Source organism: Orcinus orca, chromosome 5 (genome assembly GCF_937001465.1).
Source record: "Orcinus orca chromosome 5, mOrcOrc1.1, whole genome shotgun sequence".
NCBI classification, from domain to species: domain Eukaryota; kingdom Metazoa; phylum Chordata; class Mammalia; order Artiodactyla; family Delphinidae; genus Orcinus; species Orcinus orca.
In genome coordinates, this window is record NC_064563.1 from 131090579 (window position 1) to 131117134 (window position 26556).

The 26556-nt window shown below is 38.4% G+C and overlaps 1 protein-coding gene across 1 annotated transcript in view; it reads right to left on the reverse strand.

The window, feature by feature from the left end:
* Nucleotides 1-2104, reverse strand: part of CYYR1 (cysteine and tyrosine rich 1) — a 104381-nt gene extending 102277 nt beyond the window's left edge. Inside the window, exon 1 of the mRNA XM_004264639.2 lies at nt 1693-2104. Within this exon, the coding sequence (XP_004264687.1) occupies nt 1693-2092 (400 nt within the window). The 5' untranslated portion in view covers nt 2093-2104. The remainder of the gene's footprint in view (nt 1-1692) is intronic.
* Between the last annotated feature and the right edge of the window lie 24452 nt (nt 2105-26556).

A 26556-nucleotide genomic window follows, 5' to 3' on the forward strand; every position in this document is an offset into this window, starting at 1 on the left:
TTTTTAAACTGATCAAGCTTGCTGCTGGCCAGCTGGGCGGGTTTCCTGAATCCTGGGGGTGCTGTGCACTTAACATTGGGGGAACAGGAAGAAGGGAAGGAAAAGTGCAAATTAGAAGCGTTTGGCTCACCAAAGAGAATAAAATGGACAAAAGAACAAGAAAAAGTTGTTCAGTGGTGTGAATAAGGTGAGCAAGGGAATTAAAGTTTCATTTGCTGTGTTCTATTTTCTTATTTTTGTTTTCTTTCGGTAAACAGAGGAAGTGGAAAGAATTATCATTGTTTCAAATGAACTAATTTTAATTTAACATTTTAAGTTAACATTAAGATTTTAATATAACACAAATATTAATGCAATTGATTCTGTTAGACTCTCAAATTCTAAAAACATTATATGACTTAAGTAGTGCTGGAAAAACATTATAATGTGGACTCTCCTCATTAAATAGAAAGTACTTTTTCTATTTTATAAATTTCTGTATTTGAAGGTCAGCTATTCCCCTACAATAAAATATCTTTAAAACAACTTATAGACAGACACTAATTTACATTTTAATAAACAGATTGGAAACTTCTATAGAAGTTATTGTGATTCATTTCTGGCAAGGTTGAATGAGAAATTCAGTTCTACTGATGTGCAGGTAAGAATCCTGAAGAACGTCTTCATTTTGGTTGCAATATCATTGTAAGTAACAAAAGGCCAGCACAGTGCTATACATAAACTTACTACTGCAAGGTCATAGGTAAGCCTGTGGTGTTTGTCATAGGAAGTTAGAGACATGAAAACATTTACAAAGAACTCTGCTTTTATCCTGTTTTTTAAAATATGAAGCGGATGCAAAGCCTCATGTGTAATTAACTTTATACATGAATAACCAATGAAAGGCCATTTTTGTCTCAGCATCAGTCACAAAACAAGAAAACTGCTTTGCTTCATCAATTATTAGCAATTCTCTCTAAGAATAATTAGGATGAGGGAAATGAGATGCCCTTCACCGGTAAGCAAGCGCTTAACAAATTCAGCGAAAGCAGATCAGATTCTGGGTGAATTTATGCCTCTCGAAAACCCTATATTTCAACTCAGAGCTTCCAATTACCCTGTCCACCACACTTGAGGATCATCTTCTAAAGAAGAAAAACAGAGGTCTAAGCCTTTTTTATTTCTGAAAGGGAAAATCCGGAATATTCGGAATGTGGAGGTGGAGGGGCCAGTGGGTAGCATTTACTGAAATGGAAAAGTCATCAGATTAGTTTATTTGAAACCTCAGCGATGCCTCCCTAACTTCAGGTGCTTTTCAAAAAACATGCTTTCCTCGCACAGCTCAGTCTCCACCCTCACCCCAAATTCCCGAGTCCTGGATACGACTGGAAAAAATGCACGCTATCCAGAAAATAAAAACAATAACCCCTAAATGTGGGGTTGGGGGTAGTTGCTTCGTGGAGAGAGAGAAAGGAAAAGGAAAAAAAAAAAAAAAAGGAAACGTGTAAGGAAAGGGACGAAACAACCGCGTGGAGGTCAAGCCCAGGGCTGCAGAGCGCGGGCGCGGGCTTCTGCTCCTGCCTGCGGGGACCGCACAGTCTCTGACCTCCCACCATGGTCCCGTGCATCCCGCGCAACCCGTGTTTGCTCGGAGTGTGACCCCAGCGCCGCCCCGAGCCCCCTTCCCCTCTCCCGCCGCCCTAGGTCACTGACCTGCGTAGACAAAGAGCAGGACCAACTTCGGAAGCAAGACCCCTGGACACCCGGGGACCCTCCGCGCGTCCATCCAAGCCGGTGGCCGGAGGTTGCGCGCCTGGACAGAGTTGGACAGAGAGACAGACAGACCGGTCTGTAGAGAGGGCTGGGAGCCAAGGGAGAGCCCGGCACCGGGAGGGGATGGGGGAGCTGGAGGGCGGTCAGATGGAGAGGGCAGCGCTCTGGAGAGCCGGGTGGCGCGGAGACCTGGCCATCGCCCTGGGAGCTTTCGAGGGGAGCCCGGGCCGCCGCGCGGGGCTGCGCTGGGGCGGAGGTCTCTTTGTCTGTCCCCGTGGCGCTCGGGCGGCGGGCTAAGCGGCCGATCCAGCGTCCTCGGCCACCCGGGCTCACATTTCATCTCCGCGGGTGGCACCTACGCGAGGCTGGGGGCGGGGGTGGCCCCGACTCCTCCCCACGCTCCAGTTCTTCCTTCTATAGAGTGACTCGAGGAGCTTGGTCCTCTCCTGAAGGAACTTTTTCTAACCCTTTGCTTTGGCTATCGACACGGAGTTTTATAAGCTCCTTTATCTCTCTGCTCTCCACTCCAATTTTTCCTTTGGAAGTAATGGATGAAGAAAAGCTTTGTATTTTATCTTTACACAAATGAAGGGAATTTTCAGGGTTTAAGATGTTAGACAAAGAAAACCAGTGAGGAAAACCTAGGAGAATTGGAAAGTACAGAAACAGTGAATGGTTTAAGGAGAGCACTGTGGCAATATGTATCAAAATTCAAATGCACAAACACTTTAGTCAGTCCTCCTCTAGGAGTTTATAAATATACTACTACATGTGTATTAGAGGATGCAAGGATACATCGCCTCCAAAATAAACATCACTTGAGCTTCCTACTGTATTTCATGCATCATTGCAGAGCTAACCATCCACCAGGTCCAACAAGAAGCCTGGTCAATTTCTCCTTCTCCCTCAGCCGCAATAACCAGTCTATCACCAAGTACCACTGATTGTACACCTAATACCCACTCAAATGAATTTGCATTTTGGCCTCCATTTCTGCCCTAATATAGGCTCTTGTAGTCTCCATGATAACCATTCTCCTGCCTCAAGGGAGATCAGCCAGACTGAAGCTAGATTATTTCTTCTTAAACTACAGATTTAATCACATTCATTCACCTGTTTAAAACTCAGTGGCTTCCTGTTGCCCTTAAGTTAGAATCCAAACATTTAATCCTTGGCTTCTGAGAAACTTCATCCCTTGGTCCTACAACCTCACAGTTTCTGGAAAGTAAAATAAAGCTTGACTTGAGTTTTTTTTTTTTAAATTACAGAAAAATTATAAAATGATCACGTTCAAAAACAACTTAGACTGTTCAATCAAACAGAGCACATATTCGTAACATAGAGAAGAAGTATAAAGATGAGGAAATCATGGATAAAAATATTTTTAAAAACTCCAAGGCACATAGAGAGAGGAGGCCCCAAATGAGAATAATATGCAGGCTCGAAGCAGTTTTTGAAGAACCAAAAATGAAGAAGCAAACAGCAAAGATATTTTTTTTTAATTGAGCTATAATAATATTTGAATTTTCTGATGTAAAATGGTGAGTTCCAAAATTTTTTTTTAAAGAGGCATGCATATATACATATCCCCGAGACCTACTTGAACTTGTATAAATTAAAATCATATAAATTTTCATATATAATTTTTAAAAAGTCTCTTAGAAAAAGAATCAGACAGACATTAAACTCCTCATTTGCAACCTTGGAATTTAAAAGAGAGTGAAAATATTTCTAAACCATTGAAAGATAAAGACTATAGTCCAAGAATCATATTCCCAAATTGGATTCCATTAATATTTGAATTCATGAAGATATTTATAACAGTGTTTATTATCATTTTAAAACATGGTAAAGAGCCTACATGTCCAACAGAGGTAAAACAATTAAGTAAATTAGGATATGTGCACGTTATATATGAACTGTAAAATGATGGGGAAAATCCATAAGATATATAGTTAAGAGGAAAAATGGGAAAGGAAAACTGGAAGTAACCCATGCATAAACAGATTGTGCTATATCCATACAATGAAACACTACTCAGCAATAAAAGAAAGTTTGAAGTACATGCAACAACATGGATAAATCTCTGCTAACAATATGCTGAGCAAAGAAGCCAGACACAAACAAATTACTGTGTTATTTTGTTTATATGAAATTCTAGAAAGGCACAATTAATCTATAGTGACAGAAAGCAGATGAATGGTTGCCTGAGGGTGTGTGTGGGAAGAGATTGATGGCAGAAGGTCATGAGGGAACTGTTTTGGAGTGATGGAAATGTTCTATATCTTGATAATGGTGGCTATTCTACAGGTGTGTACATGTGCTGAAGTCATGGAATTGTACACTTAACAGTACACTTAAAATGTGTATGCTTTAGCGTATGTACATTTTACCTCAAAGAAGTTGATATTTCAAAAGCTATGCTAATTCATAATAGGAGATAAGAGTATATACATCATTTTATGTACATTTAAGGTTTCTATGTGTGTCTGGTCTTCATCTTCATTAAAAGATGTGCAGATGCCAAGAAAAGAAAGTGTTCATGCAGACATGGGCATAAAACCCAAAAGAAAGCAAGGAGGGAAAAACTGAAGAAGTAAAAGGGAGATGAACTAAGTATGGCATTCAGGGCGTAGAAAGAATATTGAATGCTGTGTACCAGGGCCATTTTTAAGTTCTTTAAAATTTCAATGAATACTCTCAACATCCCATTGAGGTGGATACTATTATTATTATCACCCTTGTTCTATGAGCAAAGTCAGGAGGCCCAGTGTGGGTAAATAACTTTGCCAAAGTCACACAGCAATGAGTGGTGCCCGATAGTATAACTCCAAAGCAGAACATCTGCCCATAAACACAGAAGCTAAATTGTCTTTCAAAATTAATAGCTTGGTTGGTTTCAGTGACGTTTAAAATTCCCAGTTTGACCACATCAAAAACAAGAGATAAAATACTTGCCAATGATGTTGGTCAACTGAACTTATTTCAGTTAGCATCAATAAAGCTTAATGAGCAATCCTATGTTCAAGACCTAGTACCAAGTGTGGGAAGTTTTAAGGAATTAACCTTCTTTGAAGTTTTGTAGAAGGGCAGTTTGATAAAAGCACAAAGTACTATTGGTTTTAAGATTTTTCTCTCACAATTCTATGTCACACAATAATAATGATGAGGGTTTTTGCTACAGTTTAGAAATCATTTCTGCATATGTAATATCTCATTTAATCATCATAATCCTAAAATGGATTGCATTACTATTACTATTTTTTATTACTGTTATTTTTGTTGTAGCTTAGTGGTATGGTTCTGAAAGTTTAGTGTGTATCAGAAGTACCTGCAGGGCCTGTTAAAACACAGGTCACTGGACCTAACTCGATTTGGTAGGTTTAGGGTGGTACCCGAGAATTTGCATTTCTAAAAAGTTCCTGGTTGATGCGGATGCTGCTGGCTGGGTACCACAACTAGAACCAAACCACTGGTTTAGAAAATTCTGACTTAGAGAATCTTGCCTCTTGCCTCAAGTGACTTCTAAGAGAAAGAAGCAGGTTTTAAATCCAGGTTTCTCTTTCTAGCTCTTATACCCATTTTAGTATACTGCTGTTTCTCATCTTCACATTTTCACCATAGTTCGGCTATTAACAGCCCTACAAATCACCTTTTAAATGTTCTAATTTTACGTCTCACAAGGATTTCTGATAAGTATGTCATAATTGAAAGTGGGATTTGAGTTTGAGGGGTTTTTCCCACTCAATATGACCATATTAGCTTTTCAAAGGAAATTTGGGAGAAATTCATGTAACAGCCATATGCTTTGAAATATTAATTTAGTTTTAAAAGTCTATCCACAGGGAAGTAATTTTATTCTGTAATCCATCTTGTGTGGCATTAAATGCTTGGCTCTTAAAAGACTGCAGTGTAAGAAATTCACATTTTAGAGGAAATATACTTGTATCGCTACTAAGTACATAATGTAGCCTATTATATTTAACTATTTAAATCAGATGTTTCATCATTTTTTTAAGTTTGTGTAAAATATCCAACATGTCCCTAATTCAAAGAAAGACAAAGAACAAGATAGAAACTTTACCATTTGGATATTTTCTTGTTTGTTCTATCATTTGTGACACTTTCATTTACTCAGAGGATGATGAAACAATGGCATTTGTATAGATTTATTTTTTGCTTTTTTGTAAATTTTCTATTTGGAAATAATGTCAAACAGAAAATCTTCAAGAGTAGTACAAAGACACCCATGTTTCCTTTACTCAGATTCACCAATAGTTAACACTTTGTCCCATTTGTTTATCATTTGCTCTTTTTCTCTATATGTGTATGCATTATTGTTTTACTGAACCATTTGAGAGTAAGCTGCATACATCATATCTCTTTCCCCCAAATACTTTAGTGTATGGGTCAGTTTATTGGAAATTTCTACTATACAGTTGCTGCTTTTTCCTTTCCTAGGAATATGCAATCTGTGGGAATGCATTAAACCTCCCAAACGTCCTGCTCTTCAGCAAAATCCCTCTCCCCCTTAGATTTAACACGTGTGAATGTTTTTTGCTTGAAGCAGTCTCTACTGTGATGGTTGCAGAATGATGATTTTTCAGACTCCAAATCTGTCTCTGCATTGGCCAATCGGCACTTGGCATTCAAAACAAGAATGCTTCTCCTTTATTGATTGATTGATTGATCATCAATAAGGACTCATGAATTCCTAATTTTTGAGGGTTTATAATTTATTAATCTCAAAATCTCCCGTATTTGGCCAGTGGAGTCCCTTCAAACTAGCTCCTATGTCCTTGTGACACATCCTATAATTGCTTCAGGCACTTCTTTTAACTTCCTGATATAAAAGATGTTCCAGGTCCATATTGAATCTTACCTTCCCCAGCCCTGGAATCAGTCTTTCTCTGAGGAGTCCTGGTTCCTTTTAATGGATAATTGTATTAGAAATCAACATCTCATCACTAGACGTTCTTGTTGCTACTGGAGTGTCTTTGCTTCTTGGGCCTTCCAGTGGACAGAGATAAGAAATATATGCATGTTTTATATATGAGTCTACACCAACACTCCAATTCCAATTCATTACCATAGGGCTCTTCCTCATTTTCCACCATTTCACATCTGTAACTCTCTTTTTACATTAACTTAGTTTTGCATTCCTATAATACATTTTAAATTGTTTCAGAATTACTTTGCTTATGTCACTATCAAAAATGATAATGCAAAAAAAAAAAGCACCCAACACTAAAAAGAGTTCAGAAATTGTTTTCATTACTCCCCCACGCTACTTGACCCAAGACTAAGGGTATATAATTTATTATATACCCTTAGTGTGTTCATAATATACTTGAATTAGTCAAACTCTCCCTCTCTAGCCCCAACTTTAATTTAATTGAAATGTAGTTGGGTTCATTTATTTCCATTTGTTTTCAGTTTTCATTTTTTGAGGTTGTTGCTGTTATCATTGTTGTTTGTTTTGGGTTTTTTCCCCATCTTTGTTGATTTAATTTTATTTTTTGAATATGTAGAGCTTCTGAAAGTCAAAAGCAAACAGTAAGATGTATTCAGAGAAGTGTCAGTCCTTCCCATATGCCTTTCATCTCAGTCTCCCCGTGCCTTCAGTGGAATCAACTTCATTATTTTCTAGTTTGTCTCTCATGTGTTTCTTTTTGTTTGTAAAGAGGAGCAGCTTATTTTTTGTAGTGGGCAAAGAAATTTTAAGTGTATTATAGGATTGTGGAATTGGAAATAGAAAGGGAGAAATCTGGAGTGATAGATTGAAATTGGAATTATTGGTATAGATGTCCTTATTTCCCTTTCTCTCTTACACAGAAGGTAGCATGTCATTCATGCTATTTTGAACTTCAGTTTTTTATACTGAATTTTGGAAATCACTCTATACCAGTTCATAAAGATTGTCCTCTTTAATTTTTTAATGCTTTGTAGTATCTCATTGTATAGCCTTCTCATATGTCTGGATCTTTAGATAGTTTCCAGTATTTTCAATTGCAAATAATGCTGCCATGAATAACCTTGAGAATATGTATTTTCTTATTGTTGCAGCTATATCTTCAGGGTAAATAAGCACAAGTGGAATTACTGGGTTAGACAGTAAATGCATGTGTAGTTTTGTTAAATATTGCCAAATTCTCTTATAGAGGGAATATACAATTTCGCATTTCTACAAGAAATGCATCTGATTGCCTGTTGCCCACAGCTCTGCCAATAAAATATACTGTCAAGCTTTTGATTTTATCTGTTTTATCAGTTTTATGGGATTGGTGGTATCTCTTGAACTCCTCTTATTATGATTGAAATTGAACACGCTTTCTTTTTTTTTTAACACCTTTATTAGAGTATAATTGCTTTACAATGGTGTGTTAGTTTCTGCTGTATAACTGTGAATCAGCTAAACATATATCCCCATATCTCCTCCCTCTTGTGTCTCCCTCTCACCCTCCCTATCCCACCCCTCTAGGTGGTCACAGAGCACCAAGCTCATCTCCCTGTGCTATGCGGCTGCTTCCCACTAGCTATCTATTTTACATTTGATAGTGTATATATGTCCATGCCATTCTCTCACTTCATCCCAGATTACCCTTCTTCCTCCCTGTGTCCTCAAGTCCATTCTCTACGTCTGGGTTTTTATTCCTGTCCTGCCCCTAGTTCTTCAGAACCATTTTTTTTTTTAGATTCCATATATATGTGTTAGCGTACAGTATTAGTTTTCCTCTTTCTGACTTACTTCACTCTGTATGACAGACTCTAGCTCCACCCACCTCACTACAAATAACTCAATTTCATTTCTTTTTATGGCTGAGTAATATTCCGTTGTATAGATGTGCCACATCTTCTTTATCCATTCATCTGTCAATGGACACTTAGGTTGCTTCCATGTCCTGGCTACTGTAAATAGAGCTGCAGTGAACATTGTAGCACATGACTCTTTTTGGATTATGGTGTTCTCAAGGTATATGCCCAGTAGTAGGATTGCTGGGTCATATGGTAGTTCTGTTTTTAGTTTTCTGAGAAACCTCCAAACTGTTCTCCATAGTGGCTGTATCAATGTACATTCCCACCAACAGTGCAAGAGAGTTCTCTTTTCTCCACACCCTCTCCTGCATTTATTGTTTTTAGATTTTTGGATGATGGCCATTCTGATGGGTGTGAGGTGATACCTTGTAGTTTTGATTTGCATTTCTCTAATGATTAGTGATGTTGATTGAATAGTGTATATTGAAGAATCTGTGCATTCCTGGGATAAAACCCACTTGATTATGGTGTATGATCCTTTTAATGTGCTGTTGTATTCTGTTTTCAAGTATTTTGTTGAGGATTTTTGCATCTATGTTCATCAGTGATATTGGTTTGTAGTTTTCTTTTTTTGTGGCATCTTTGTGTGGTTTTGGTATCAGGATGATGGTGGCCTCATAGAATGAGTTTAGTTGTGTTCCTCCCTCTTCTATATTTTACAAGAGTTTGGAAAGGATAGGTGTTTGCTCATCGCTAAATATTTGATAGAATTCGCCTGTGAAGCCATCCGGTCCTGGGCTTTTGTTTGTTGGAAGATTTTAAATCACAGTTTGAATTCCAGTGCTTGTGATTGGTCTGTTTATATTTTCTGTCTCTTCCTGGCTCAGTCTCAGAAAGTTGTGCTTTTCTAAAAATTTGTCCATTTCTTCCAGGTTGTCCATTTTGTTGGCACATAGTTGCTTGTAGTAATCTCTCATGATCCTTTGTATTTCTGCAGTGTCAGTTGTTACTTCTCCTTTTTCATTTCTAATTGTATTGATTTGAGTCTTCCCCCTTTTTTTCTTGATGCATCTGGCTAACAGTTTATCAATTTTGTTTATCTTCTCAAAGAACCAGCTTTTAGTTTTATTGATCTTTGCTATTATTTCATTTCTTTTTCATTTATTCCTGATCTGATTTTTATGATTTCTTTCCTTCTGCTAACTTTGGCGTATTTTTGTTCTTCTTTCTCTAATTGATTTAGGTGTAAGGTTAGGTTGTTTATTTGAGATGTTTCTTGTTTCTTGAGGTAGGATTGTATTGCTATAAACTCCCCTCTTAGAACTGCTTTTGCTGCATCCCATAGGTTTTGGGTCGTCGTGTTTTCATTGTTATTTGTTTCTAGGTATCTTTTGATTTCCTCTTTGATTTCTTCAGTGATCTCTTGGTTATTAAGTAGTGTATTGTTTAGCCTCCACGTGTTTGTATGTTTTACAGATTTTTTCCTATAATTGATATCTAATCTCATAGTATTGTTGTTGGAAAAGATACTTGATACGATTTCAATTTTCTTAAATTTACCAAGGCTTGATTTGTGACCCAAGATATGATCTACTCTGGAGAATGTTCCATGAGTACTTGAGAAGAAAGTGTATTCTGTTGTTTTTGGATCGAATGTCCTATACATATCAATTAAGTCCACCTTGTTTAATATGTCATTTAAAACTTGTGTTTCCTTATTGATTTTCAGTTTGGTTGATCTGTCCATTGGTGAAAGTGGGGTGTTATAGACCCCCACTATGATTGTGTTACTGCTGATTTCCCCTTTTATGGCTGTTAACATTTGCCTAATGTATTGTGGTGTTCCTATGTTGGGTGCATAAATATTTACAATTGTTATATCTTCTTCTTGGATTGATCCCTTGATCCTTATGTCATGTTCTTCTTTTTCTCTTGTGGTAATTTTTATTTTAAAGTCTATTGTGTCTGATATGAGAATTGCTACTCCAGCTTTCTTTTGATTTCCATTTGCATGGAATATCTTTTTCCATCCCCTCACTTTCAGTCTGTATGTGACCCTAGGTCTCAAGTGGGTCTCTTGTAGGAAGTATATATACAGGTCTTTTATTTGTGTCCATTCAGCCAGTCCATGATTTTTGGTGGGAGCATTTAATCTATTTACATTTAAGGTAGTTATCAATATGTATGTTCCTATTATCATTTTCTAAATTGTTTTGGGTTTGTTATTGTAAGTCTTTTCCTTCTGTTGTATTTCCTGCCTAGAAAGTTTCTTTAGCATTTGCTGTAAAGATGGTCTGGTGGTGCTGAATTCTCTTAGCTTTTGCTTGTCTGTAAAGGTTTTAATTTCTCCGTGCAATCTCAGTGAGATCCTTGCTGGGTAGAGTAATCTAGGCTGTAGGTTTTCCCTTTCATCACTTTAAATATGTCCTGCCACTCCCTTCTGGCCAGCAGAGTTTCTGCTGAAAGATTAGCTGTTAACCTTTTGGGAATTCCCTTGTATGTTAATTATTGCTTTTCCCTTGCTGCTTTTAAAATCTTTTCTTTGTATTTAATTTTCAATAGTTTGATTAATATGTGTCTTGTTGTGTTTCTCTTTGGATTTATCCTGGATCGGACTCTCTGCACTTCCTGAACTTGATTGACTATTTCCTTACCCATATTAGGGAAGTTTTCAACTATAATCTCTTCAAATATTTTCTCAGAACCTTTTATTTCTCTTCCTCTTCTGGGACCCCTATAATTCAGATGTTGGTATGTTTAATGTTGTCCCAGAGGTCTCTGAGACTCTCCTCAATTCTTTTCATTCTTTTTTCTTTATTCTGCTGTGCAGTAGTTATTTCCACTATTTTATCTTCCAGGTCACTTATCCGTTCTTCTGCCTCAGTTATTCTGCTATTGATTCCTTCTAGAGAATTTTAAATTTCATTTATTGTGTTATTCATCATTGTTTGTTTGCTCTTCAGTTCTTCTAGTTCCTTGTTAAATGTTTCTTGTATTTTCTCCATTCTATTTCCAAGATTTTGGATCATCTTTACTATCATTACTCTGAATTCTTTTTCAGGTAGACTGCCTATTTCCTCTTCATTTGTTTGGTCTGGTGGGTTTTTACCTTGCTCCTTCATCTGCTGTGTATTTCTCTGTCTTCTCATTTTGCTTAACTTACTGCATTTAGGGACTCCTTTTCACAGGCTGTAGGTTCGCAGTTCCTATTGTTTTTGGTCTCTGCTCCCAGCGGGTAAGGTTGGTTGAGTGGGTTGTCTAGGATTCCTTGTGGAGGGGACTGGTGCCTTTGCTTTGGTGGATGAGGCTGGATCTTGTCTTTCTGGTGGGCTGGAACACATACGGTGGTGTGTTTTGGGGTGTCTGTGACCTTATTATGATTGTAGGCAGCCTCTCTGCTAATGGGTGGGGTTGTGTTCCCGTTTTGCCAGTTGTTTGGCATATGGTGTCCAGCACTGTAGCTTGCTAGTCATTGAGTGGAACTGGGTCTTGCCGTAGGAATGGAGATCTCTGAGAGAGCTTTCACCATTTGATATTATGTGTGACCTGGAGGTCTCTGGAGGACCAGTGTCCTGATCTCAGATCTCCCACCTCAGAGGCTCAGGCCTGACACCCGTCCAGAGTACCATGGCCCTGTCAGCCACATAGCTCAGAAGAAAAGGGAGAAAAAAAAGAAAAAAAGAAAAAAAGAAATAAATAAAATAAAGTTATTACAATGGAAAAAAATTAAAAATAAAAACATTAAAATGTAATAAAAGAAAAAGAAAGAGAAAAAAAGAAGAGAGCAACCAAAGCAAAAAACAAATCCACCAATGATAACAAGCACTAAAAACTATACTAAAAAAATAATAATAATAAGTAAAATGGACTGTCAGAACCCTAGGACAAATGGCAAAAGCAAAGCTATACAGACAAAATCACACAAAGAAGCATACACATACACACTCACAAAAAGGGAAAAAGGAAAAAATATATATATATAAAAAAAAGGAAGAGAACAACAAAATCAGTAAACAAATCTACCAATGATATTAAGCTCTAAATACCAAACTAAGCTAAACATAAAACCAGAAACAAATTAGATGCAGAAAGCAAACCCCAAGTCTACCTTTGCTCCCAAACTCACTGCCTCAGTTTTGGGATGATTCTTTGTCTCTTGAGGCATTCCACAGATTCAGGGTACATCAAATTGACTGTGGAGGTTTAATCCGCTGCTCCTGAGGCTGCCGGGAGAGATTTCCCTTTCTCTTCTTTGTTTGCACAGCTCCTGGGGTTCAGCTTTGGATTTGGCCCCACCTCTGCATGTAGGTCACCCTCAGGCATCTGTTCCCCGCCCAGACAGGATGGGGTTAAAGGAGCAGCTGATTAGGGGGCTCTGGCTCACTCAGATTGGGGGGAGGGAGGGATATGGAATTCAGGGTGAGCCTGCGGCTGCAGAGGCTTGCATGACATTGCAACAGTGTGTTCTCCTGAGGAAGTTGTCCCTGGATCACGGAACCCTGGCAGTGGTGGGCTGCACAGGCTCCCGGGAGGGGAGGTGTGGATAGTGACCTGTGCTTGCACACAGGCTTCTTGGTGGCTGTAGCAGCAGCCTTAGCATTTCATGCCCGTCTCTGGTGTCCGCAGTGATAGCCATGGCTCGCGCCCATCTCTAGAGCTCATTTAGGCGGTGCTCTGAATCCCTTCTCCTTGTGCACACCAAAACAATTGTCTCTTGCCTCTTAGTCAGGTCCAGACGTTTCCCTGGACTCCCTCCTGGCTAGCTGTGGATACTAGCCCCCTTCAGGCTGTGTTCACATAGCCAACCACAGTCCTCTCCCTAGGATCTGACCTCTGAAGCCTGAGTCTCAGCTCCCAGCCTCGCCCGCCCTGGCGGGTGAGCAGACAAGCCTCTTGGGGTGGTGAGTGCTGGTCGGCACCAATCCTCTGTGTGGGAATCTCTCTGCTTTGCCCTCTGCACCCCTGTTGCTGCGCTCTCCTCCGTGGCTCTGAAGCTTCCCCCCTGCCACACCCCCCCCCGTCTCCGCCAGTGAAGGGGCTTCCTAGTGTGTGGAAACCTTTCCTGCTTCACAGCTCCTTCCCAGAGGTGCAGGTCCTGTCCCTATTCTTTTGTCTCTGTTTTTCCTTTTTTCTTTTACCCTATCCTGATACGTGGGGAGTTTCTCACCTTTTGGGATGTCTGACGTCTTCTGCCAGCATTCAGTAGGTGTTCTGTAGGAGTTGTTCCACATGTAGATGTAGTTTTGATGTATTTGTGGGAAGGAAGGTGATCTCCATGTCTTACTGCTCTGCTATCTTGAAGGCGCCCCCCTGAACATCTTTTCATAAGGTATTAATTTTCATCTTTTTGTTAATTATATGTTCAAATCTTTGCCCATTTTTCTGTAGGATTTTGGTGTGCTTTTGCTCAACTAAAGTTCTTTGTATATTAATATATTCGATATTTTAAAGTGACATATATTGCAATTATTTTCTCCCAGCTTGTCATTTCTCTTTTGGCTTTTCTTGTGGTGCTTATGCTATGCAAATAATTTTTATTTTTAAGAGGTCAAATTTTTAAATTTTATTTTTTGCTATCTGGATTTTGAAGTCATAGTTAGAAAGCCTTTTTCTACTCCAAGGTTATAGAGGAATTCACCTTCAATAATCATACTTGTATAGTTTCTATACATTTTGATCTCTTTTTTTAGGGTAGTAGGGTAAGAGGATATAGAATTAGCATATAACAATTGTTAAGCATTTAAGTACATAAATCATAACTGTTTGGAAAATATTATGTTCTTTTTGTTGCTGAGAGGTTATATGGGGAGATTTGAAATCAGATGGTCACCATTGTTTTCCAGTCAGAGATCTGATGCATTATTTTTAACAGAACTAGGAATTCTTCAAGCAGATAATATCTTTTTTGTTGTTGTAATGCAAATAATCATATAGGAAAGCTAATGGAATGCCTCTTTGTATTAAAAAAAATAAACTGAAACACTCTACCATGATAAACACAAATGCAAATTTGACTTCAATTGTTGACTTATCAACAATTTTATCTTCTGGGCTGATAAAAATATTTCACCCTACTAAGAGGACAGGCAAGAGAAATCTTTCAGTTAACTAAAGAAAAATTTCCAATTTATGTTGTAAAGTAATATTATATTAATTTAAAATTTTGGAGGAAAATATAAATATAAAGGAAAAATATTATCCATATTTTTTTTTCTTTTTTGACGTAGTTGGGGTGTAGTCTCATTTAAGACTTTGTATGCATATGTAGCTCACATAATTGAAGCATAATATCTGTTCAATTTTTATCCTGCTCTTTTCAGTTAACACTGTGTCCTAAACTTTTTTAGTATTTGTACAGTGTTCATAATCATTATTGTCAGTAGTGATTTAGAATTCCATTAGCTTGTCTTAGCATATTTTACTTAGACCTCCCTTTATTGCTGTCATAGACTTCTTACTATTCTCTTCATTTCCACTTTACTCATATTCAATCAGTTTTCCAGGCATTGGCCTGAGTAATCTTTTAGAAATTGTATCAGATCCCCATAATCCACTGACTGAAATTCTTTCATCTATTTCCTTTGCAGTTTGAGTAAAATTCAGACTCCTTACCAAGACCTACAGAAGCCATGCACAGGTTGGTTCCCATCTGCCTTTCTCAATGTCTTACTACCTTTTCCTCCTTCCCCGCTATGATCTGGCCTCAAGAGCCTCTTGGGGCTTCCCAGAAATACCAATCAGTTTCTTGCCTCAGAATCCTAGCTCATGCTATTCCACCACTCTGTAGCAGGTTTCTCCCTAAATCTTCACTTCAGACCTCACCTGAAATGTTATTTCTTCAGATTCTTCCTTGATTCACCCTCTGTTACTGTCAATTAAAACACTGATTAACATGCCTTCGAGTTAATTCAGATGCATATTAAAATTTGAGAACCAATTGGTCTAGAAAATTGCTATCCAATAAAAATATAACATGAGCCGCGTATGTAAAGTTTTCCATAGCCATGTTAAAAAAGTAAAATGAAAGTGGTGAAATTAATTTAAGGATATATTTTATTTACCTTGATCCATCCAAAATATTATTATAACATGTAATTAAGATATCATTAATCAGATATTTTATATTACTTTTTATTTTTGTTCATTTATTAACATCTTTATTGGAGTATAATTGCTCTACAATGGTGTGTTAGTTTCTGCTGTATGACGAAGTGAATCAGTTATACATATACATATATCCCCATATCTCCTCCCTCTTGCGTCTCCCTCCCACCCTCCCTATCCCACCCCTCTAGGTGGTCACAAAGCACCGAGCTGATCTCCCTGTGCTATGTGGCTTCTTCCCACTAGTTATCGATTTTACATTTGGTAGTGTATGTATTTCCATGCCACTATCTCAACTTCATCCCAGCTTAGCTTTCCCCCTCCCCATGTCCCAGATTGAGATGGACTGTTACATAAAATACACACAGTATTTTGAAGACTTCAAATAAAAAGTAATGTATATGGTATAATACCAAATATATGTAAAAGTTTTCTAATAACTAAATGAAGCAGCAGTTTTGAAATCTTAATTTAAAAATTTTGTTTATCGGTTACACCAGCCACAGTCTAAGAGTCCAATAGATACATATGGCTATTAGCTACCATATTGGACCTCACAAATGTAGAAAATGCACAAATTAGACCATGAAGCTGCTTAACTGAGGACTCTACATCTTGGGTTCCAAATACAAAAATCCCTCTTACTGATCCCTCTCTAGCCTGGATGACTTTGCAATGTCACGTAACCCTCACAAAATGTAGAGTCCGTGTGTCCCTTCATCTTCACGGCATATTCTTTTGCATTTAATACCAACAATGCATGTGAGGGGCAGGGTTATGGTCATATGCCTGTGATTTAGTTGTAAGAGACCCTGGAATGTTGAGTTTCGGGGATCTTCCTTAGGGAGGCAGGCTTGCTTAGGTGGAAAATTTGCAAAACACTGGAGGGGCACTCAGGGAGTGCTGGGCAGTCAGAGAGGTATGGTAAATAGTCACTGCATGGTCCCACTATGCAGTGGGAGTGTAAGCTCCAAAAGGTAACAGTTGCATCTATTCTGTTCATGGCTATTTTATCCAAAGCTTTAAACGTGATTTGGCTCAAATGTCTGGACAATAATTTTTGGTTCCATAAATGTGTTTATGACTCACACCAGAGAAAATGAATTAAGAAATATAAACCATAAGTTCATTTCTGTGTCTGGGGAAAATCAGTTTCAATCTTACACTGTTGTGAGGGAGAAATATACTTATATATTTACTTTTAACCTCTGCTACTGTTAGGATGATTCTTCTGATATCTCCCAGGGATTTCTCCAGATGATAAATTAAAAACGGAACATGAGTGATAGCAGAGCTGAAGGGTAGAAAGACCTTGAGTACACAGCAAAGGGTGATTTAGCTGGTGATTTTGGGAGATCTGTCAGTCAGGAAGCTTGCCTACCCACAGACTCTTTAAAGAGAAACTGACTTGACTGCAGTACTGCTCAAGGGAAACTGCAGGCAACTATTTTAGTACTAACTGATCTTTTTCCACCATAGACTTTTTGATTGGATTAGGAAAGGGCATCTGATCCAAAAGTAGTCAATCCTTATATTGGCAAGCACATTTTGGCATTACTTGGAACAAAAAGATAAGTTCAGCCCATCAAATGAATTCAAATTAGGAAATACCAAAATAATGAGACAGGTAGTAGTGGGAGCTGAAAGTGGAGGAGGGTGATGCTAGGAGAGACCAGGCAAGTATCTATAGAATGGGCCGTTTGCTGGCCTAAGTTAGCCAGAGAGGAGGAAGGAGGTAGAGAAAAAGTGAACCTAAGTGTACAAATATATACATACTGACTTTGTTCAGGTTGCTTTAACAAAAATACTGTAGACAGAGTGGTTTCTAAAAAATAGAAATTTATTTCTCACGGTCCTGGAGGCTGGGAAGTCAAAGGTCAAGGTGCAAGCAGATTCTGTGTCTGGTGCGGTCCTGCTTCCTAATTGGCTGTCTTTTCACTTCCTAATTCACTGTCTTTTCATTGTCACATGGCAGAAGGGCTGAGGGAGCTCCATGGAGTCTCTTATATAAGGACACTGATCCCATTCATGAAGGCTCCACCCTGATGACCTAATCACCTCCCAGAGGCCCCACCTCCTAATACCATCTCCTTTAAGGATGAGGGTGTCAACATAGGAATTTGAGGGGAACACAATCATTTAGAACATAGCACATACAGCACACACATATATATACATACACATATATGGTTCTGGCTCTTTTCCTGGAGTCTTCTTTTCAGAACTTCATATGGGAAACCTTTAACTATCTCCTCTAATTATCTTTTGGGTTTTGAGTCAGTGTCACCTCTGCAGTAGATCTTCACTGACTCCCAGTCTAATCTTGCTTTCTGTGCTTCTTCCCCCATCACCAATCATTTTTAACACATTTCACCACCAGAGTTAATTTATTTATTGATTGGCTTACTATTCACTGTCAACTGCTCCATGTGAATACAAACACCGTGAAGGTGGGGGTCCTAAATATCACACACACTGCTGTATGTACAGTGTCCCCAATGGTCCCTGACATATTGTGGGTGAGAAATAAATATTTGTTAAAAATATACAATAATTATAAATTGATAATGACATATAATGTAGACAAAGGAAATGCTGATTGCTGGAGAGACACTGAATGCTGTAAATAGTAAAACACTTGTGTGACGACCAAGGGATCCTACCACTGAGTTCCTCAGAGCCTCCTTGGCTCTTTCCATTCTTCACCTCTCCTGGGGTCTGATTTCTTTTTACTGAGATCATAGAATAATTTAGGGTCAAAAGTATTTTTTAATTGAGGTGTGATTGACATATAATATTATATTAGTTTCACGTGTATAATATAATCGGTATTTGTATGAATTGCAAAACAATCACCACAATAAGTCAAGTGACATCTATCGCCACATAAAATTACAAAATTTTTTTTCTTATGATGAGAACTTTTAAGATATACTCTTTTAGCAACTTTCAAAAGTGCAGTACAGTGTTATTAACTATAGTCATCATGTTGTACATGACATCCCCATGACTTATTTATTTTATAGCTGGAAGTTTGTATCTTTTGACACAGTCAAAAGTATTAGGATATGTCTTTCTACAAGGTTTTCCAAGTCATTTTTTTTGTTTTTGATTAAATTAATAAGTAGAGTATCTATCTTGTGCTTGTTCCTTTCTTCCTTACTCTGGTAACAGTACTCTAATTTATCTTTAAATAAGAGGTTCTCAACCAGGGGAAATCCCCCCTTCCCCCTCCCCCACAGGAGACATCTAATAGTCTCTGGAGATGTTTTGTCGTCCTGACTTGGAGGGTGGGTAGTGACCAGGGATGCTGGTAGACATCTTACCAATGCACGGGACAGCTCCCCACAACAAAGAGTTATCTGTTCCCAAATGAGAACAGTGCTGAAGTTGAGAAACACTGCTCTTAATTATCACCCCCATTCATTGATCTTATACAGATGATATAGTGTTTACTTTGTCCCAAATCTAAGGGTTTTCTGCCACTTATAATAGAAGAGTTGAAATAGAGAAATCACCATTAATGTTAGAGATACTTTCCATTAATCAGACAGATTGATTACACACATGTAGCTACTCTCTTCCCCAAACTTCACTAAAGAAGAATTAAGAATTAAAAGTGTATCAATTCATAAGGCCAAAGAGAATGAGACATGTGGACAAGAGATTGCTATGAATTTTGGAAGCTAGAAAGTCAGTTGAGGAGATGGTACTGTCCTTGCAGTCCAGTGGTTAAGACTTGACCTTCCAATGCAGGGGGTGTGACTTTGATCCCTGATTGGGGAGCTAAGGTCCCACATGCATTGCAGCCACAAAACCAAAACATAAAGCAGAAGCAATGTTATAACAAATTCAATAAAGACTTTAAGAATGGTCCACATCAAAAAAATCTTTTTAAAAAAGTCAGTTGAGGATAAATACCTGACCTGGCAGAGGGAAAAGATACCTCAACTTAAGTATCAGTAAAAGATAATCCAGTTGCAATGCTCAGAACTTGGAGGTATCAGATAACATGGAAAGTAGTGGTATGAAGACAGGTGAAACAAGGATTGTTTAATGGAATATTACTCAGCCATAAAGAGAAACTAAATTGAGTTATTTGTAGTGAGGTGGATGGATCTACAGTCTTTCATACAGAGTGAAGTAAGTCAGAAAGAAAAAACAAATACCATATGCTAACACATATATATGGAATATATATATATATATAAAAAACTGGTTCTGAAGAACCTAGGGGCAAGACAGGAATAAAGATGCAGATGTAGAGAATGTACTTGAAGACACGGGGAGGGGGAAGGGTAAGCTGGGATGAAGTTGAGAGAGTGGACATGTACACATTACCAAATGTAAAATAGATAGCTAGTGGGAAGCAGCCACATAGCACAGGGAGATCAGCTTGGTGCTTTGTGTCCACCTAGAGGGATGGGACAGGGAGGGTGGGAGGGAGACACAAGAGGGAGGGGATATGGGCATATATGTATATGTATAGCTGATTCACTTTGTTATACAGCAGCAACTAACACCATTGTAAAGCAATTATACTCCAATAAAGATGAAAGAAAAAAAAAAAGAAGGACTTTTTAAAGTAGATCTGTCAAACTGGGTGGACTCCATATCTCCTCTACAACCATGCAATGACAGTTACTATGCTTTCCTTCTCCTCTCCCTCCTCCTCCACTCCTTCCAACCCCATTTGTATCCTTATGAGCACCTCATATTTGGACCCTGGACAATTTGAACAAGAGAGTTTTTAGAACCAGTGACCCCCAAGCATGAGTCTGCCAAGCAACGTGGTAATGGTATGAGATGATGGTGTTGGATTCAAGCCTTGTTAGTCCTGGTGGACCATAGTGAGAAGTTTAAAAGTCATTCTAGGGACTTCCTTGGTGGCGCAGTGGTTAAGAATCTGCCTGCCAATTCAGGGGACACAGGTTCGAGCCCTAGTCCAGGAAGATCCCACATGCTGTGGAGCAACTAAGCCCATGCACCACAACTACTGAGCCTGTACTCTAGAGCCCACGAGCCACAACTGCTGAGTCCACGAGCCACAACTACTAAAACCTGTGTGCCTGGAGCCCGTGCTCTGCAACAAGAGAAGCCACCGCAATGAGAAGCCCACACACTGCAACGAAGAGTAGCCCCCGTTCACCGCAACTAGACAAAGCCTGAGTGCAGCAACAAAGACCCAACGCAGCCAAAAATAAAAATAAATACATAAAAGTCATTCTAAATGGCAGGAAGATTTTGAGCATTTCAAGAAGAGGAATGTCATTATTTGATTTATCTTTTTAGAAAATTACTCTGATTGCTGTTATGAAAAAATGGATTATAGAAAGACGATATAAGGAAATAAATTTGGAGGCTAGTTTTTTGTATTCCACGGTGATTTGGACCTGTGTGGTGGCAGAATAGATAAGAGAAATGGATGACTTAGCTTCCATCTGGGAGGCAGAAGAGTGAGAAAAAGCTGTTGCTAGAATACATGCAAGAGATGAGGGTAAGGGAAGAACAACAGATGACTTTTAGATTTTTAAATTGAACAATGAGGCAGATGTTAGCCCCATTTACTGAGATGAAGAAGCCTGAGAAAGGAAAGGTTTAGAGGTGGGAAGTTGGGACAGTTAATAAATTTTGCACGTGTTGAGATGACTACTTAGGTATTCAAGTGGAAATGCCAAGTAGGCAACTGAGAGATTGCTCAGGGTCAATCAATATTAAAGATATGAATTTGGGAATCACCAGTGTATTAGTGGTGTTACAGGTTTAAATGTACCTCTTAAAAAGATATGTTGAAGTTTTAACCCCCAGTACCTTAGAATGTGAACTTTCTGGAAATATGGTCATTGCAGGTGTAATTAGTCAAGTTAAGATGAGATCATACTGAAGTAGGTTGAGCCCTAAATCCAACATGACTGGTGTCATTTTAAGAAGAGACACAGAGATACAGACACACAAGAAGAGAACACCATGGGATGACAAAGGCAGAGATTGGAAAGATGCAGCTGCAAACCAAGGAAAGCCAAGTATTGCCAGCAAACTGCCAGAAGCTGGGAAGAGGCAAAGAAGGATTCTCCTACAGGTTTCAGAGGGAACATGGCCCAGCTGACACGTTGATTTGTTTTTTTAACATCTTTATTGAGGTATAATTGCTTTACATTGCTGTGTTAGTTGCTGCTGTATAACAAACTGAATCAGCTATACATATACATATATCCCCATATCTCTTCCCTCTTACGTCTCCCTCCCACCCTCCCTATCCCACCCCTCTAGGTGGTCACAAAGCACCAAGCTTATCTCCCTGTGCTATACGGCTGCTTCCCACTAGCTATCTATTTTACATTTGGTAGTATATATATGTCCATGCCACTCTCTCACTTTGTCACAGCTTAGCCTTCCTGCTCCTCATATCCTCAAGTACATTCTCTATGTCTGCGTCTTTATTCCTGTCCTGCTCTTAGGTTCTTCAGAAACATCCTTCTTTTATATTGCATATATATGTGTTAGCATATGGTATTTGTTTTTCTCTTTCTGACTTACTTCACTCTGTATGACAGACTGTAGCTCCCTCCATCTCACTACAAATAACTCAATTTCATTTCTTTTTATGGCTGAGTAATATTCCATTGTATATATGTGTCACATCTTCTGTATCCATTCACCTTTCGATGGACACTTAGGCTGCTTCCATGTCCTGGCTATTGTAAATAGAGCTGCAATGAACATTGTGGGACATGACTCTTTTTGAATTATGGTTTTCTCTGGTTATATGCCCAGTAGTGGAATTGCTGGGTCATATGGTAATTCTATTTTTAGTTTTTTAAGGAACCTTCATACTGTTCTCCGTAGTGGCTGTATCAATTTACATTCCCACTGACAGTGACACCTTGATTTTGACCATTTGGTTTCTAGAGCTGTGAGACAATAAATTCCTGTTGGTTTAAGTCACTTAGTGGGTGGTACTAGGCTATGGCACCCCAGGAAACTCATAAGATGGAATATAAGGTCAGGGACCCAAATGAAAACATTCAGGGTGAGAAAATATACAGAGAGAGGGCCAAGAACTGAGTCATGAGGCACTCCAACTGAGAGGTGCTATGGCGTTGCCCCAGTTTCTGACTGGTTTCTAAGCCCAGTGCTTCGTTCCACATAGACAGGCTGAAGATAGCCTACATAGACTCTCCAGACATTTTGATCATGGTTGCCCTTGATGTTGTTTTTGTGGTTCTGTCTTTTACAGTGACTCATGGCAGTGTTGCCCTACTAAGACAGGAGAGAGAAAAGCTGGCAACCTTGTGAAGCACCACTTTTATTACCATATGTTAAAGGAGTTTATGTATGTGTCTAATTCACTGCTAATAAACAAAGGATCCAGAATATTAAAATCTGAATATTTCAAAACTTCTTCTCTTTTCCCTATAACATGTTATGCCAGTCCTGAGAGGAGGCAGCCTTGATGACATTGTGGGCATGGTGGTGGTCTGCTTTAGTGGACTCACAGACTCTCCTTCATAATGTCTGACCCATGTTCCATATCATAGACTGAATGATTAACCTACACTCAATATGAGACATTCAAGCTAATGAGGAGGAAATCCTATCTTCTGTCTCCTGGAATGAATGACTCTGCTCTATAATTATCCAGCCACCATGCAAGGCTTCTCGTATATATTACCTCTTGACTATGAACAAGATATTATATACTTTAATGAAGGCTTGCTGTCTTCCATTTTTTTGTGATCACATATTTTCTATTTGTTTCTTAATGTGAGAAGTAAGCAGGGGTACAATAATACTTCTTTTTTTATAAGGTTAATTCAAATTTAGGAAGGTAAGGAGGCTTCTTTACTAACCACCCAGGTGCTAAAAGTGGAATTGAAATAAATCTAGTGTTGTTTTCTATCCATTCCCAAGATCATATTAGAGGTTTCAGTTTTAATTCAGTGTCTTTTCCCAGACCTCTATTCCCAAGGCTTCACCAGCGTCTCCTCTTATCTGTGGTTAATCTATCCAGTTAACTTTCTAACTTCCACCTCCTTCTATCTCCTAGTTATAGTGCTCCCAGGAGAATTTTTTTCTGCATGGATCTCTTATTCTGCATTTTAGCATCTCTTTCTTTCTTCCCTGCCTCTTTTCCTCAGTGTGTAAACATGACTGCTGATGTTATAAACTGAGAAACGCTATAGTCTCTTTGGTGATTTTAACTGTTGTGCATAAGTTTGTGGCAAAGCCATGTCTCCACAGATTTTGCTGCTTCTTTGAGAGATGTGTTTCTGCTTTATGAATATATTTGTAAAGTAGTCTGCTTGTATACTGTAATTTATTCTTTGAGATTGCATGTATTACTGCTCGAGCAGCTGTTTTCTGGAATGAAGATCTCAGATGTAGAGGATTTCAGGAAAGAGAGAGACATAATTTTAGACACACTGGAAAGAAACTAGAAAAAGGAAAGTCATTTGTTTTTGAGTGTAAACGTTTTTGTGGACCTTTGATTTCTAATCAGTGGTGTTGTCTAAGACCGGATGACAAGGATGCTGAGAAATGACTTGGTATAGGGCTACTGTGTTCAGATATGATGGTTCTATTGGGGCCAGTGGAAAATGCCACATCTCTGTGAGGGTGGGGAGGGGTTTCTCCTTAAGGGAGAAGATATTCCTTCAGTTAATCAACCAGGAAAAATGGAGATCCTGTGACAAGAATGTAAAGCTCATAGTAGGATGAAAAAGAAAGTTTTCTTTCAGATGAGATCTTGGGATAGGAGCGACGATACTCAGAGGTGTGATCGTAGTCAGGACACTGAATAGAGGTGTGAGTTGGTGCTGCCATGTGTGTATGTGACCAGCACCTAGGAATACTGTATGACCCTGAAAATGGGAATGAACTTGGGGGCTCTGAGATGATGTATATACAGTAGAAGTCGATAATTTACTCTCTGAGTTATAATTTTCCCCATTTTCACTGAATCTTCAGTAAGGCATTAAAAGATCCAGCCTTGTCTTGGTTCTATGGCTTAGGATGTGGTCAGACACGCTTAGCATAGTGACAGCAGTGATGGGCACCAGTCCAGGATGGCTGAGCCTGGCAGAGTGGCAGTTTTATGCCAGGGCAGCAGTGGCCAACTTCAGGAGGAGGACAGCATATTTCAGAAGCGATCGCAGGAGACTCATAGATGTGATTAGAATATGTTTAAGTATCTAGAAGGGTGTATATGGGCTCAGAGTCATGGCACTTTGGGGGCATTCCTAGACATGTGACCTTGAAGCCTAGAGAATAAAACATTACCTTCAATAGTTCTTCATTTCCCCTCCTCTATCACAAGGACACATGTCTCTTTCCTCTAACCCTGAGAATATGCAATGAAAAATAATGATTGTACTCTTTGTGACCCATGGGGAATGATAAATTTGCCAGAGGAAGGATGAAGAAAATAGTGTTTAATTAATAAATAAATCCAGAAACTATAAGATGGGTGTAAATTGGACCTGTGTATTTAACCATATTGCGAGACTAAGTTTTAGGTAAATTCTTTTTATTAGAAATAAAGCAGAGTGAGATGTAAGTCAGTATGGAGTGATAGGAAAATCAGCAATGTATACATCAAAAGATCAGGATTCTAATTCTGAATAATGCTCACTTACAGTGAGTCCTGGTAGCTAACCCTTTACCATTCTGAGCTTTCATTTCCTGGACAGTGCAGTAGGAGCATTCATACCTTCTCGGCTTACTTATATCATAGTAGGAATAAAATAAAATAATATATATAAGACATATAATATACACTCCTAAGTTATTATTTTTACCATTTGATGAACTCTTATATCTGTTTAAAGCCCAATCCATTTGATGAACTCTTATATCCGTTTAAAGCCCAATCCCTTGACTCTGTAAAAGACATGTATGGAAATATTTTAAAATGTTAATAGTAAGTAGTATGCCATTTTCCATATTACATATTGAGAGACTGGAATACAAGTATTTTCAACCCTACATTTGATTTTTTTTAAAATTCAACGTTAAAACTTTATGTAATTTAATAATATTATTATCCTGGGGACTATAAGCAAAAATAATAACAAGCATTGCCATCCATCAAAAGAAGCATTTGCAGTTTTTCAACTTCTATAGGTCCATATTTCTTTATTTGATTTTCTTAAGTACATTATAATAAAGCATATATGGTATCATTTTTCCCTCCAAATGTAAAATTTTCAAAGAAAAGAATTTTTGTTTGGCAAGTGGTTACAAGTTCACAAAAATAGTTCTCTGTATTAGTCTTCTTGGACTGCTATAACAAAATACCACAGGCTGAGCTTAAGAAACAAAAATTTATTTTCTCACAATTCTGGGTGCTGGAAGTCCAAGATCAAAGTGTTGGCAGAGTTAGTGTCTTCTGAGGCCTCTCTCCTTGGCTTGCAGACTACCACCTTCTTGCTGTGTCCTCACATGGCCTTTCCACTGTGCACACATCTCTGGTGACTCTTCCTTTTCATACAAGAACACCAGTCATTTGGGATTATAGCCCCACCTTTAAGACCTCATATAATCTTAATTACCTGTATAGAGGCCTTATCTCCAAATACAGTCACATTGGGGGACATGGTTTCAACATATGAATTTTGATGTTACACAATTCAGGCCATAACACTATCATCAGACATTTTCCTGAAACTAATGAAAATTAACAAAATCTAAAGTATAACAGTGTACAGTGGCAAATTAAAAATGCAATCCTGGCTAATGGCAATAAAAAGAATAATTTGCTGATTTATTTATTTTCTTTCTGGATGTGGCTTAATTACAGAAAATTATTGATTTACAAAAAAATACTTTATGCTTCACTCCCAGGTATGGAAGCATTGACTGTGATTGATCCTCTAGTATAAAAACACAATTCATGATATTAAAGTATGGGTTACTAAAACATTGTTTTATGTATTATTATCACAG